This window comes from Stegodyphus dumicola, chromosome X1, assembly GCF_044657685.1.
Source record: "Stegodyphus dumicola isolate Sdum_Otavi_A_Nest chromosome X1, ASM4465768v1".
Classification (NCBI taxonomy): domain Eukaryota; kingdom Metazoa; phylum Arthropoda; class Arachnida; order Araneae; family Eresidae; genus Stegodyphus; species Stegodyphus dumicola.
This window is the reverse complement of record NC_140780.1, coordinates 131,763,363-131,780,206: the sequence shown is the minus strand read 5'-3', so window position 1 is coordinate 131,780,206 and position 16,844 is coordinate 131,763,363. Positions and strand designations below refer to the sequence as shown.

Here is a 16,844-nt window from a genome sequence, read left to right as displayed (position 1 = left end):
TGATAGAAAAAAATCGGAGAACTACAAAGATCTAGTTGAAGAACCTATCCAATCTTATAAGAGGATAGGTTGCAACATGTCACTTAAGCTGCATTTCCTTCACTCCCATTTGAAATTCTTCCCTGACAATTTATAATGATCTAGCTAAATTAGTAGTCCTCTGCAGCTAGAATACTTATAAACTGTGTAGCGAATTATTGTTGAGTTCACGTGGAAAAGACATGTACAAAGAAGGGTTAAATTACCCTTTAATTCAACTCAATAATAATTCATAGATGGCCTCCCTTTCGGCCTTACAGCAAGTCCCCACTTGGGCTTAAATAGAAAATAAGAAACTAATCAAATAATTAAGATACAATAACACGGGGAACAAACATTAATTTAGAAACCAAAAAACATTTTTTTTTCTCTTTTGCAGCTGAGGATGATGGTTCGGTAAAACCATCGAAACTAGTCCTGTGAAAATTTGAAAATATAACGCTGATTTTTGTTGTTTGGCTTCTAAATTAACTAATCAAATGCTAACTAAACTAAAACCAGCCGAAGCTGCACAGAAATAACTAACAGAGTTGGCCCTTATTCAAGTTCACCGAAGAATATTAGCAGGCACGTAACAAACAATACGGCCGAACGTAGTAAGATGTGGCTTAAAGCAACGACGTGGCCAGAAGGCAGAACACGCTGTAGTAAGAACTTCTAAGCTCTTCTTCTGAAGTGGGTTATCATTCATATAAGAGGTTTTCGACACCTGAGGGCCTTTACCAATCATTTCACATTTCCTCTTGGGCTTAAAAGTTGAAAAACCGGAATTCCAGACAGAATGGAAAGTCTTATGCGACTTTGCGCAGTAGTCTCTTTACAATAGTAATGTAAAAATTTAAATTTGGCATAAAAATTTCTGTCACACATTTCAAACATTTATAAGCATTTTAGGCTATATTGAATAATAATGCACTAATAACTCTTGAATATATGGTAGATGAAATAAAAATAAATAGCATTTACAAGTCCTCAAACTATCTTTTATGTTCAGCTGAGATCGAAGTTGTACAAAAATTTCGCCTGAACGGAGCCTTGACTACCACCGCTGGGCAACTGAGCTCGCTGGGAAAATGCGTAAACATTCGAAGTGAAGTTGAAAACTTCACCCCTCTTACACCTTACTTATACTATAATTCTAACCACGTGTAACTCACGTCATAAAAAATTGCATACTTCATCCCTAGCACGCATTCAAATGAAAATCTCAAAAGTTTTTAATCATTGGCCATTGTGGGTGTATTATCACCGATGCAAATTTCAGCACAATAAAATCTATATAGTTTGCCAAGTTATTACAAAAAAAGTTAAATCTGCTATCTGTGGAAATTTAAGACTGATTATATTTTTAATTCATGATTGAGGGGTATAATTTAAACAAAATTCGAGAGCTACTGATCTAAATTTCGATTATTTCTTTTGGTTTATTTGATAGTGGCAAAGCACGCGAGTGATGTCTGCTTCCGAAGAGGGATGGAGGCTTTCATATTAAGAACATCATACGGGTTAGGTTGTTTTGAATACGGAAAAGTCACGGTGCCAATCTGCTTAAGATGACGGATGTTTTCGTGGAGAATTTTCTAAGGGGAACTGGTTACACATGTTAAAAACGGCAGCCCGTTAGCCTAATTTCGAAACGAAACCAAGTCAAACTACCAGTATTCGGCGGTCTTAACCACTTGGCCACTGGTGAGGTGACATTAAAGAGAAACTGGCTCGTATCCAAATTAAAACCAAGAAAAAACCCATACAGCCAGCTCTTTCACTTAGAATCGAACACGGGTCGATGAACAGAACGGAATGTGAGCGTTTCTTACAACGTAATTTCAGCTATTTTTGTGAAACGAGGACAAATAAATTATCTAAGAACGTTAAATACAACACATTGCAAAGCTCATCTAAACAGTAAAGCTCACACGGAAATATCTCAGCACTCCGAAGTTGTCTTTGACCTGAAAAACTGAGAAACTGGTGCTCTCTCCAGCCTTACATAGTTTTCCCCGGCCGCCGAGAAATCTCTAGGGCCTTTCACTTCTCTAAATTAGTGGAAGCCATATTATGGCCGGATGCGGTTACAGTTACATATAGGGAGGAATTACATTTATTCAATTACAATACCAATTGCATTTATAAAGGGACCGAACCAAAATGTCGACAAATGGCCGCTAAGTTTGCGATTTTTGGTGAGTTCTTGTCAAATTTAGTGACAAAAATTTGTGGCCCAAACCGTCGCCAGCTCGACGATATCTCCCCAATTTATCGAGATAGCCGCTTATCTCAGTGTTAAATAGACTTGCTCCTGTAATCTTATTTTTGGGGCAGAGCTTCGTCACTTTCAAGCATTTCATGTTACATCATACAAAAAATACCAAAATTTCACAAATAATTTCAATAAAGTTTTTTGCATATATACAAAATTCGTAACAGTATGGTGGAGATCTTTCCCTTTTTTATTTAAAAACGTAAGCACTTAAGTTCCTTTATATCTCAGAAAAGATCATATTTTCTTTAAATTTATCAGATAGTTGTTTAAATAATTATTAAATTAATTATAATTAATAATTAATTATTAATTATAATTATTATTTTAAATAATTATTATTTTAAAATAATACTATAAATTATTATAGTATTATTTTAAATAAATAATACATATTTTATTTCATGAAGTCAATTAAGTTACATTTTTCCGTCATGAATGTCGCTTTAGTAAAAAAAAATTATCACGAAAGGTCACTAATATAAGCAACTTTCTACTTCTTTTAACATTCTTTATTTAATAAATAAATTTTATTTAATTATTAAGTATCAGTTATTAAATTCCACATTCTTGATAGAAAATGCAGGCAAGAAAAAAAAATTCAGCATACCATAGTGATCCTATTCTAACATATTTTCTTCTGGAAGTAATATTCGTATATTTTCTTAGTTCTTTAATTTAATAGCTTAAAGAAAGAAGCTATATTAATTTGTGAGAAGTAAGTATTGTATAATGTAGCTTTTAAAAATTAATATAATATACGACGTTTAAAAAAAGAAAGAATAAATTTTACTTTCTTACAAAATCTTTATTCCTTGCAACGTAAAAATTTGTTATAAATCTTCTGAAAGAAAAAGGAAAAAACATATTTTCCTCCCATGTTTGCTTATGTTTAGCATGTTATCTGAATGTATAGTCTTCTGGGACTCTGCCTGCTTTAAGAGACAGCGCTAGTGGTGGAATAATATTTTGCACATATAAAATATCTCTTCAAGACGTCTGTTTCTAAGAGAGATCATCGAAATCATCTGTAGGTAGCATAAATTTATACATCTCTGCACTTTTAAGGATCTCAGCCTTCTAGATTTTGTTTTATGGAAAATGGCCTTTTTTTTTTTTTTTCCCCTCGACAGTGATTACAGGCGAAAACATCGCAGCAGAAATATCGCGGAAGAAAACGTCGCGGAGAAAACAACGCAAGGCGAAAACATCATTGTGGGAAAACTTACAAAACGTCGTGGGAGAAAAGAGAGGAAGGAGAAAAAGCAGTTTTAAAACGTCGTAAAAAATATCGTGGTAAAAAACTAAAGCACATATAAATCATCGCAAAACAGAAACAACGCAGACATATGTTTTTCAGGCTTTAAAAGTTGAATATTCGTATAATTTTTTGTAAACGCAAGTAGAAATGAAGAATATTTTTACGACTATACTTCACACTTTTCAATTAATTAATATTTCCCTCCCTAGAAAAGCAAATAGGAAACTTAAGGGGTATCAGCAACCCCTATACCGAACAATGTTAAATTGGCCATTTTCGATGTACCTTTTCTCAAAATCTGCTGTAGATATACGCTTGAAATTTTTTGCGCAATTAAAGTATACCTATCCAATTATACTGAATTTAGCTTTTAAACATTTTGAATTTTAGAATAATTTACAGAATATTTTGTTAGGCATAGTAAAATTTAGCACTTTTCTCAAAACAAAAATTTTTTTAATTTTTTTTTCTTAGTTTATCACAAAAAGCTCATTTTAGTAAATATTAGGAAACCTAATAAATAAGCCATACCTGTGAGCAGTAGTTCCCGAGAAAAAGTACGCCGAGTATATAAAAATTACGTTTGGAGAAAAACGCGTTTTTATGTAAAAATCCTGTATAAGGTATTTCTCCCGCCTTCCTAGCGTGCCTTCGTGGTGTAGTGGTTCTGCACACTGGGCTGGTATTCCAGAAGTCCGTAGTTCGATTCCCGGCGAAGGCGGTTGCTAGTTTTTCCTCTTTCCGGCTTTTACAATTAACCTAATGTCTCTACAGTGGCGCCCGAACTAAAAAGGGTGTTGGATGATGATTCTCCTCACCCAGGATTTGGCGGTTGGGTCCCCTAAAAACCCCAGTCTCCCTTTAAAAGGAAGAGTATATAAGGTATTTCACCCCCTTCCTAGCGTGCCTTCGTAGTGTAGTGGTTCTGCACATTGGGCCGGTATTCCAGAGGACCGTGGTTCGATTCCAGGCGAAGGCGATTGCTAATTTTTCATCTCTCCGACTTCCAAAAATCCTAATGTCTCTACAGTGGCGTCCGAACTAAAAGGGTGTTGGATGAGGATTCTCCACACCCAGGATTTGGCGATTGGGTTCCCTTAAAAAACCCCAGTCGCCACCTAAAAAGGGGAGTATATAATACCCACCTTTCCTAGCGTGCCTTCGTGTTGTAGTGGTTCTGCACGCTGGGCCGGTATTCCAGAGGTCTGTGATTCGATTCCCGGCGAAGGCGGTTGCTAATTTTTCATCTTGCCTGCTTTCAAAAAAATCCTTATGTCTCTACATCTCATTCATCAAAGTATTCGATGACAAATTAAAAGTAGATTTTTTACAGTTGTAGTTTTCATAGAAATTAAAAAATGGTATTTTTAAAAAGATAAAAAAGTGTAGAGAATTTTAAAATGAAAAAAATCCGAAATCATCATTTTTTGAAGATTTGGGGGTTCCAACACCCTTTAAGCAATAAAAAATTGAAAACGAGTGGAAAATTAAAGCTGCTTATAGCAGTTAACAGAATTTTAAAATCTTATATTTAATTTAACATTTTTAATAGAAGTAACCACGTGTAGTTACTCATCTTTCTTTTTCTAATCTTTTTTACGCTATACCTTTCACGAAAAATTACCAATAAAACTTTATGAAAGAGATTAATTAATTATCTACGTTTATTAGTTAACTATATAAATTTAAAATTATATTAACTGCTATACTTAAAATTATTTTCTTCTCATTTTCAGTTTTTGAATGCTTAAATTTCCTTCTTATTGTTTCATCAAATTTTTATTAGTTAATTCAAAAAATATGAAATGTAAAAGTAAAAATATTCCTCATTTCGTCTTGGTTCACAAATCATTATGTTAATTTGCGAATTTTTAAAGTCTGAAAACGCATGTCTACGATGTTATCGTTTATACGATGATTTGCAGGTGCTTTAATTTTTACCAAGATATTTTTTACGAGGATGTTTTAAAACTCCGATGTTTTTGAACTGCTTTATTTTGGATGACGATGTTTTAGAACTATAATGTTTCCTTCTTGCTTTATTTTTTCGCACGATATTTTGTATGAAGACATTTTATCCTTAAGTTACTTTCTTCGCAACGTTTCGTCCGTGATGTATTTGCCGAGACGTTTTCGGCAGATACCTCGACAGTTATGGTAGAGCTTATAACCCACCCAGGTGTCTTAATTATCATGTTGTATCTCGATAAATATAACATTCTAGCAGTAAACTCCTTATCTCGATGAAAGACATTTGTACTTGTAATTCGTCATCCTTTTCTCTGCGATGACCAAGTCGTCGGACACTTCATAAGACTTCTTGAGGCCAATCTCAGCTTAAGTGCTTTTCCTTACTGGATTAATCAAACTGGGTAGGATGACCCTGTGTTGTATTCTTCGCCTCTCCGAGCGCTAAACTTCAGATCTTTGTGATTTTTTCCTCTAAGAATTCGTAAAACCACTGTGTAAATGCCAGTCATACAAGACCCTTTTCAAGAACATACACAGCGAAATGTTGCAAAAGAACATTCTCTAACTATAGCACGCATACAGCACGAAACTGATTATTGCAATGATGTTTGTCGTCTTGAGAAGAGTCGAATGTTTGTCTTGACAAACTTCCATTTTTGCCATCATGAGATATATACATTTCTCTAACGCAACTGTTTGTATTAACGTTGTATCGTTACATTTAGACGATAAATGGATGAGTTTCATGAAAAACTGAAGAACGTAAAGTGATACTGCAGTCAGTAACAAAAAGATGAAATTTTAATATCAGCTTTGATCCAATGTTATTCCATAAACCAGCTTTAAGGTAAGGTTATTAGGAACAAGATAAGTATCCCCTTACAAGATTGAATTTTGTCTAATTTGAAATTGGAAACTGACGTACTTCTGTTCCGCATATAAATGTAATTATTTTGACTTCAATAAAAAAAAATAAGATATATAAACAGTAATTTGAGCGCTAAAGACCCCAGAAAAAATATTCTAGACGTAAACGGGATTGCCGGTCTGAGGGCTATTCGAGAATCTTAGAGCGTTCTGAGTTTTTGCTTGGTGTGGAATATATTGCTGACATTTGGCCACGACGTTTCAATTTTTGGTTGCACTTTACGTCCTGATTCGTTATAATTGAAGACATATTAGGGAAGCCGCAGAATTATTGGTCCGTCAGCCTCCTGATATCAAGAAGCTTTTATAACAGATACAGTGCAGATTGCTAAAATCTTCTAACACTGGAAAAGTTATGTTTTCTGTAATGTTTGGAGAAGGCATTACTGAACAAATTACTATTTCTTTAATGCGAGAACATGTCGTCTCATACCTCTTAACAGCTTGAAGATTGCTACTCTTGAGGAGATTGCACACACGAATTTCTTATCTTTATCTAACGCCACATTGCGGGATGGAGGTACTTTAAATCCGTCGATGGAAAATTATCTTTAGAGAAGTTGGTGTTAGGAGAACAAAGAATATGACGCCCTAAGGTTCTCTCCTCCATCAACGCTAAGATAAGCAGACAGCCCTCGTTTCCTTTGCTATAGTAAAATAATTCATCTATTATTTTTATTAATGATATTATGCGTAATATTATGCGTAAGACTTCGTCCAAATATAATTAATTGAAAAATAATTTAAACATATTTTACAACCTGTTCCTTTTTATCTTTAAATTAACCAATAAAATATGTTTTAATTAAAAATTATCATCTATATCTCAACTTAACGGTTTTTCTTTTTTTTTTTGGGGGGGAAGGGGTCTTCTTCTTTTCTTTTTTTTATTTGTATACTAAAAATGCGTGAGTATGTGTGTGACCTCAGCTGTTTAAGTCCATGTTGCAAATTATAAAAGAACACTGCAAATTATAAAGGCCACTCACCTAAATTATTTACTTTCAGTCTGAGCTGCTAATAATTTGATATCCTTTATTATTCTGTAACACTGATTTACGAGGGATATTATTCAGATAAGTTTATTCAGTAATCAAGATTTATACTTACCTCTGTCTTCCGTATTCTCCTAATTCTGTGTCGGTTTCGGTAAGAGCCAAGGCCGATGAATTTACAAGGGTAAATCCAATGGCAGAGAAGATATTGTACACAATCCTTACCAATGAATAAAGGTAGAACGTTAAATGCTGTCCATTTCTAATGTTGTCAGATGGCATGCTTTCTGTGGTGTTTAGCTCATTGCATATAATACTGCAGTTGGGTGAGATGGGTTTGATAGACAAAGCACATACTGAACTTGCATAATACTCACATTCTTCTGAACTGACTTTGTTTGTGACGTTAAATGTTATGGACCAGGAGTTATTACTAAGCTTTGTTGCAGTACTACAGTTAAAATGACAAGGTTCTAAATGCGTGTTTTCAATACCATTAGTAACTGCAGTATTTTCACATCGTTCAGCTGTTACATTCTCGTGATCACATACAATTTTAACAGTCCATATTTTAGGATGTGAATTTTTATTTACAGCAGGAACGTACAGTAGACATGTAGCTAGTATGATTGTCATTATTATAGACAGCAATAGCACGTTCCTGTATTTTCCTAGTCTATCAGCGATAAATCCTGCAATTGGTGAAGAAAGAAACTGAGTTACGGGTAACAAGGTATAAACAATTGCTGTTTCTTCAACTGTTAATCCAAGCTCCTTCATATGGACAGTCATAAATGGTAAAGCACATGCACTGGCTAAAATAAAAGAAAAAATATTTGATTTATTGCTTGACAAATAAACTTAGTACAGACTTTGGTATAAAAATCACCTTACGTAAACATGAATTTGAATATTTGAACATGCATTAAACGAATGCCATTTACAAAAACAATAAATAGTTCATCGTTTTAAAGACACACGAAAAAGGTAAATTCAGATTTGAAATTTTAGCAATGATTTATAGGTTGAAATGAGAAGATGGAAAGGATTGTTAGCTATCATAAATATTTTTTTCATTTCTTTAAAATTACAGCAAACTATCTAAGCCGGAAAAAATAAAAAGAAGCTAAAGTTTTTACATAAAATCATCAAATATGTTTAAAGGTGTTTTGTTAATATGCCGACAAACGCAGAAGGACGAAAGTAGTGAACAATAATTGCCATGGAGCATGTTATCGTAAATCACGTTTAATTGGCCGATTGCTGATTTCTTTCTTAGGTTGGCTCCTCATAACTAGTTTAAATGGCTTTGTGAAAGACATCCGCTGGAGCTGGAGAACTTACTGACTTCTGGCGAAGGAAGATAGAGCTATTTGCGGTAGTAGTCATATAGAAAATTGCTTGTCTGTTTCATATGGGAATGAGATGGTTTATTGCACAAACGAGGAATACGCTGTATACATTTGATTTACGGCTGAGCAGGTGGTAATAGACGCTTAGCATAGCAGATATACCAAGAGCAATTCGAGGAGACATTGTCCGTACTACATCATCTTCGCCATGATCGACGATTAAGCTCTATGGGCTGTGCGTATCCGCAGCTGCACGTTCGAACACTTCTAACAATGTCTTATTATCGTTTTTTCGGCATTATATACTACACCACAGGCTATGTTATAAAGAAGCTGTGAAGTAAAATGTTTTTATACTTACTGTAATCAGTTCTAGTCCCCGCTTGACATGAAACCTGACATAAGTACTTTCGCGATTTTCTCAGAATTAACGTGGTATGCGACATCATGTTATATGGCAATTTGCTCTCCCTTTTGCCTACTGTCACCATCTGAATTTGTTGTAGCATAAAAAGACGTCTAGCATAATAATTTGCTAGACATTTCCATATTAAGGCACGTCTAACCATGCTCTTCAGAAGCTGTTAAAGCTAATGCATTGATAATGGAATTTGATCTGTTGGCTTGTTCGCACTCACATTTTATTTCAGTTTCATTAAATCATTTTCGATCGTATTAAGTTCAGCGACTGAGTAGGTTCTAGGCTAATAGAAACAAACCGTTTAGATAATATTCATCCTAGATGGTAGGACACATTATCCATCTAAAAGCTGAAATTACTGTTTCTGAACACGTCAGCAGCTGAAAGAAATATATTTCTTTTTCAGTGATGTTGATAGAGCATCATCATATTATCTTCAATGATGTGCCACCTATCCGTTCCTTCAGCTCAGTTTCTATCCCAGGGAGTAGGAAGTTTTATGCTTTGCACAGCGCAAAAATTATGAGTATCTAATTTTATTAGCGTATAAAAATGTTGCTTTTTTGTTGGATATAAATGCAACTATTATTTTACAATTTCAGGTAACAAACCGCCCCTAATACATTGTTTTCTAATCCTAATGCCTCTTTATTCAATTAATGAAAGGCTTCTGCTTTGACGTATGGGCTTCTAAGCCATTTTACTTCAGTTCGTAATTTATAATCTGTCTAAAATTCGTAACCCAAATACATAGCTATCACTGTCTTTTCAGTTTTCTACAGCCATTCTAGTGGCCTTTCAAACAATTAATGAACATATATTTAATAATATTAATGAAGAAGACTGCTGTCGCTTAAGATAATAGTTGGATCTCCTTTTTCGAAGCTGATTTTTCAAACTGCTTCTCATATCGGAGTAAAGAGTTCACTTCGTAGTTGTTAAGTGATAATAGCGATATTTAGAGGCAGTTTAGTGACAGGTCTGTCTTTCATTATGCAAAGCAGTAATCAGGACCTTATAACAGCTTATATTTGCAGAACGCTTTCAAGGCCTCAGATCTTAGAAGGCCTAATAATTATCCTATAATTACTCACAGTGCTGTTTTCCCCTGACAGGAAATTAGAACAGAGACCCCATGAAGACCCTCGAAAGAACGCTTCTCCTGTCTTCCAATCTGGCATAATCAAACCATGGCAATAATCATACCATGAATAAAATCTGTCTTTAGGCATGAGTAATTGAATTAGAGATAGCTGACATGCTACAGTATTGCGTCATACAGCCGTGGCTAAAAGAAAATTGCGCTACAAAGGCGGACTCATAAGGCGTACTCGTAAGACACCGCGTGTACAAAGGCGGACTCATTAAGATACCGCATGCAGCAGTTGTGAGGAGGTCCACGTTACAAGGGACCTTAAAGTCATTAGTTATTTCTTTTAAGTATCAAACATATTCTACGTCTTAAAATAAAGGGTCGAGAAAAGTTCAGAAACGATGGGTCTTCCATTTCATAAATCCACCTCTGGCTATAGCTGCATTCCTTCCTACACGAGTACAAGTTTTCAGGAAGGTAATACGTAGTCTCGATATGCCTCAATTCTCAGCAAATAAAATTAGAAATCTGACAGTATAGCTACTTTATTATAGGATAATATACTGTATCGATATGTTTCAGCTCTCAGAGATTAAAATTAAAACTCTGACAGTATAGCTACGTTATTCATCGAGATATTATTTATGTCGACTGTATATAAAAACAGTGAACAAGTTAAATTTCAGTATTTAAGAGTGTTTTTTTTTCTTATAAGGTTTCCAGAGGGGCTAATGGCGCACATGATTTGCATATGTGTTACTTATCATTTACTTTTTCTTCCATGATGCACATTTCATATCGATTGAATGCATCCTTCCTGGTGTTGAAATTTTAGTGGCAAGCAGGATAAACAGAATAGTGAAGTAATGTATGATAAATAGCTGAGGCATGATCTTACTCAAGTCCCTGTTAGGTATTCGCAGCTTTAAATGAAGAAACTGATCATTCATCTTTTATTTGCCTCCTGTACTTAAAACAAAAGTATTACATGCCAAAAAATTAATTAATTAATTGTTTGCTTAGTTAACCTTGTCAATCAGAAAATTACACTATAAATATTACAGCATAAGGATGTATACCAATATAAGCCGGTACTAACATCATAACATATAAAACAAGCATTAGCAAGATATAATGCAAACATTGCAATGCAAAGATATGCCTTGATATTACCTGTATTAGAAAATTAAGGGATAATTTTTTTCTCGTACACTAAGAAACAAAAATTCATTGATGTTACAATAAATTTCATAAATGTTTTAATGCGTCAGAGTTTAGATTTATCTTGTTCATTATCAAGTAATTGAAATGTTCATAAAATGTTGAATTTTTTAGTTGCCCATTTTTTTAATCTTCTTCAATACTTAACTTTCATTATAAACTATATTTATAGTTGGGGTACTCAATTCATTGCATTAAATATATTTGAATTTAGTGCATACTAAAAGTATCAGTTTTAATAAATAATGATATTATGGTATAAAAATACTCTTCCTCATCTAAAGTACGGCTACATAGTATAAAGTTAGAGACATAAAATGACACAGAGTTAAAACGATAAAGTTAAGAAAGTATATAATTTTTAGGTTAATACTAACCTCCAAACCATCCAAACATAACCATCTTCATTGGCAAAAGCCTCTTATTTATGTTACCGCAGACTGCCATTTTTGTTGCCTAAAATTAAAGAAATATTCAACTGCCAAAAATGCAATAAACTTTCATAAAATTCGTAACAAATCTTATTAATTAAATAATTTTCGTGCACGGAGAGAAATAATTGTTATTTTATGTTTTTGTCCTGATTATTGATCGACAGTGTGCAGAAAAATATTCATTTAACAAGTGCGTAGTGGCCAATTGTTTTCGGTTTTAGCAGGATGCTCTCGGTTTTTTCATTACGTTTTCTAGACTTTCAGTTTTTAATTTCTAGCCTTTACTAATAAAGTGTTTTTCTGCAATAAATAGAATTTATAGAATTAATGAAAGTTAAATTGTGCAAATTTTACTCCTCCACCCCTAGCGAGTTTCAGCAGAATTTTCTTATTGAGTTATATTTTATCTAAATTTTCTTGAATCTGTTAGACATCTGTAAGACTTCATTTCAATATTTAACCAATGTTTATTCAGTAAATATTTGGGTTTATCATTATTGTACGTCAATACATATTACATTACTCAGTTTATCCACTTATTAATGCACATTAATTATCAATTTTATCTCCATCATGCTTACTTTGATAGAGCTTTCTTTCCTTATTAGGATTTTCTTAGTACAAAAGTGTAAGAAAATTGCAAAATGAAATTAGAACCCCCCCCCATAAAATTTAGAATATCTAATTAAATATTAACATATTTTACGTCAGAATTATATTATAACTAGTCGAATAACTTAAATCATGAGTTGTAAAACAAATTTAAGTCAAATTGGAATTCTTTTGAAATGATGCCGTCGTACAGCGCGAAAAACCTCCTTGAAATTTCGGATTTGGGGAGTGAAGACTTCCTGATTTTTCTTATTTCGAGGCTGATAGCTACGTTAACAAATTTGGCTTTTAAGTTTAGTACATGAAAACTACTTCTTAAGCCTTCTATATGCATATAATCTAGAGTATTTTGATGCAGAGTAGTAAATATTATTTTGGGACTTCAACTGTAATCATCAGGAATTTGTAGAATAAACTTGTAAACATAAATTTTAGCTCTAAACAGAAAAGCGCATTTAATTTATATTCTGTAGCTAACTAACTATGATACTGACAGATTAACTGTATTATACTCCTGTAAGTTTCAGCTAAATTATTTGATCGGTTATTAAAACAATGAATCATTTCTACATTTCGAATCAATATTAGCTGATTTTCATAAAATCACTTTACAGTGTAAGTTACATTAATTTGTGAATATACTCTAATTTAGAGCGCTTAAATATTCGCGTAAATTATAAAAGCAGAATGCAAAAGGATATACTTTTCAGAGAGGAGAATATGCAAAGAAGCTAATAAAAATTTTTTAGCCTATATTGCTATCTGTACGTACTTTCTGCCAATTAAGTCATCCAGGCACATATCCACTTAAGGGTTAGACTATTTGTAGCCACATTAGAAACTTACAACTCACAAAACGTTAATTCACTCATACTCGAAATATAATTTCTCGTATCAATGCAACTTGCTACGCAAGTAACTGTGCTTCCAAACGAATAGTTGGTAAGCGTTCCTGGTAATTATGCTCTGTCTGGATGCTCATGTAGCGGTAAAACCCTCATAAACGACGTGAAGTTCTTACATCCTGCATTTAAATCTGTCAGTTATCTGAACAACTTAATGCTGAGAAAATAATGCATAATTTTATGTTTGCCATACGCCGACAGTCACATTTTGAATGAAGATAGTTTGAACTTCAGTTCAAGGGTTCAAAACTCAAGCCCGACATTTTTTCTGGGAATTACAAAATGTCGCAGCGAACTACTACTATTTAAAATAAATAATATAGTTCAGCCTAAAAAGACTACTTATTTAGATAAGTTCTCTATATCTTTCAATTTTTTTCAAGATAAAAGTAAACTGTTGATAATACTTAAATTTCATTAATAAAGTGGAGTAACACAATACATCACAGAAATATGTTTTATGTTATTAAACTGTGTAAGAAAAGTAGAAAAGCATAACATTTTATAAGTGTTATGCGAACACTGTACGTATGATACGTTTTTAAAAGAAATGTGTCTTAGGTGGTCTAGTGCTTTGAAAATGTACGGTTTTCGTTGCAGTTAAAAATTTACAAAGGAACAAAACTATAACTATTTCGCTTTTAGCACTATGTTAAGTTAAATCATACATTTTAGAGAAGATTAAGTGTTTTATTATAATTTGTAACAACAGCGGCTTTGAAGAGCTTTAGCTTTGATGTGGTCGATATAAACGTTTCTACGTTGATTTCTGTAGCCCAAAATCTCATATCGATAGTACTTAGAGTAATTTGCTTTTTTTCGGAAGAATTGTTTCGGCAGAACAAATTCGAAATTTTTTTAATCAATTTCAATAAAATTAATATCTTTGCAGTAAAAGAAACTGAGTGGAAGATGTTAAATTTATTTTAAATTAAATTTTTAAGAATTAATAAATAAGTTTAATTTTTTGCGTGCGATATTTTGAGTTTTGCTAATAATAAGGGTTTAGTAATTCTGTGTTAACTTCAAAAAGAAAATTAGCTTATTTTTACTGATATTTCTAACCAAAAGCTGGTAATGGAGGAAAATTCTGATACAGAAGCTATAATATGAAAAATGAACTGATTTTCTATTCCTGTTTTGCTTAATATGAAAAATGAATTGCTTTTCTATTCCCGGTTTGCTTATCACGAAAAATGCATTGCTTTTCTATTCTCGTTTTGCTTAACAACTTCCCGATTTGAATACTTTCATTTGATATCCCTCCAAAAATGCACAATTGAGTTCATGGATGGTTAAGCCTTTGCGGCACTGTGTGTCCGGTCTAGACACACCTAAAAATTTCCTTCTGTACGCAGAGAAAAATTGAATGAAAAAGGATTTATAGGTTACTATAGGTTACTCTGAACCTTTTTTATTTATAGTAGATGGAAGCTCAACACAAACCAGTCCATATATTTTAGCCATGTTTAGTTTTTTAAGACCCTCATTTTTCAAAGAAATCTTCCAGAGTTTTTTAGGGTATAAAAGGTATTGTTTGAAAAGAAATTTCTATGTTATTTTTTCTCTGTATGCTAATCTCCTTATTCTATGTTAGTTTTAAATTTTTAACTTGAAATCTTGCCTAAAATCAAACGGCGAACCCTAGGTGTGCCCAGACCGGGCTCAGCGATAATCTAGGACAACTGAGAGTCTGTATTCTTTGTTTATCCGCATCTCATCGGTCAGTTCATTGACAACAATGCTCGGTTCAACACTCTTTTCGAAGCTCTATTCAATCAGTGTGCCCACAGAATTAAAAGATAAGTACTATCTTCACAAAATTTTACTTGTGTACTCCTCTAGGCCTAATTAGACTGCCTACCTTTTTTTTTATCAAAACTCCGACTTGAGCGTGCCAGAAAGTGTTAAATTATGTGTTACAGTTAAAGTATGGGTATGGAAAGTTTTCACTGCTCATATATTTTTATGCCAGCAAACAATAGAGCAAAAGTGTTTATTTTCAAAATATTTGGACATTTGTTACTTTCTTTCATTTTCTCCCTCTCGCTCTCTCTCTCTACATATTAGAATTTTGTGATTTTACTTATAATAATTCTAGTTAAATGACGACTGAAATAATAGATAACTCCGTTATAAGAAGTTCTTTTCTTAATTTTTAGACGATTGTTTTACAGATGCTCTTAAAAAGGCCTCCCTTACCATGCCGTAAATAAATTTAAAAAAAGACGTCATAATGTGTGTGATTATGAAAATGGATTTGATACCACCTCATCAACCGGCCACCTTTTACACTTTCGTTGTAATGAAACGATTGTTATATCTAGTGTTCAGTACAGTATTTGCGGCGAAGGGCTGAGATTATTTTAAAAGGCGGGAGAAAACAGAACTATGCATTTAATTAGGTAGTTTTAAAGCAGGTTGATATCTAAAGATAAAAACTTCACGAATATTCGTGATTTAATGTGCCTAGATTATTTCCATTTCTAAATATGAACAATAGACTGAAACTGAACGTAATTCTTGCCTAAGTAATTTTAACCAACTTAAATTTTCCCATAACTGGTTAAATTAAGCAATAAATTTTATATTGCATTGTGATAGCAATTTCAAAACATTTAAGAATAGTCAGCATCATTTTCGCTAAGATATTTATGTTTTCAGATACGTGCAGAAAAAGGAAAATATAACAAAATTAGAGCAAAAAAATATTAATATCTAGCTGTATGGAAACAATTTCTGGATATATAGAATATTTATGAGTATTTTCCATGCATTAAGATATTTAAAATTTGGTTTATCATCAAAAAACTTATCACAAAAATACCATTTGATTAATAAAAATGCTGTCAAACTTACTCTTCCTTGGGTATGCTTAGAAACGGACAAGATGTAAGATAAAAGCGGTTATTCCAAATCTCATTTAAATGAAAGAAAGTCCAAAATCACATTTGATAATAGAAACATATTAATTTTGTCATCACCACTTAACAAGTTTGCAATGAAATTATTTAAAAACTGTGCCATAATTCCTTTGCAGCTAAACTAATGCAAATCGTTTGTAGAACCAATGAAGTTTCAAATCCACTGCTTAAGACATTAAATTCTGAAGATGCTGCTTCATCGTAAACCAACGATGGTAGAGGCAGGAAAAAGGGCTTCATAAACTTTGATCTTTTTGACGATAATCAGCATTGAGGTTGGCGAAATTAAACGTTTGGATCTTCCGATCAGTTATCATGTAATCAGATTGTATATAGTTCTGGTCTAATCAGTTAGAATAGACAGAATATGTCATGATGCGCTATCTTTAAAATATCTTGTTTTTAATATCCAACAAATGCATTCCCCTT

At 33.0% G+C, this 16,844-nt stretch overlaps 1 protein-coding gene across 1 annotated transcript in view; it reads right to left on the bottom strand.

The window, feature by feature from the left end:
* LOC118200078 (major facilitator superfamily domain-containing protein 6-like) overlaps window positions 1-16,640 on the bottom strand; it is a 43,282-nt gene extending 26,642 nt beyond the window's left edge. The window contains exons 1-3 of the mRNA XM_085808564.1: window positions 16,351-16,640; window positions 11,918-11,996; window positions 7,569-8,268 (exon numbers count right to left, since the gene is read on the bottom strand). Coding sequence (XP_085664690.1) covers window positions 7,569-8,268; window positions 11,918-11,987 — 770 coding nt within the window. The 5' untranslated portion in view covers window positions 11,988-11,996; window positions 16,351-16,640. The remainder of the gene's footprint in view (window positions 1-7,568; window positions 8,269-11,917; window positions 11,997-16,350) is intronic.
* Between the last annotated feature and the right edge of the window lie 204 nt (window positions 16,641-16,844).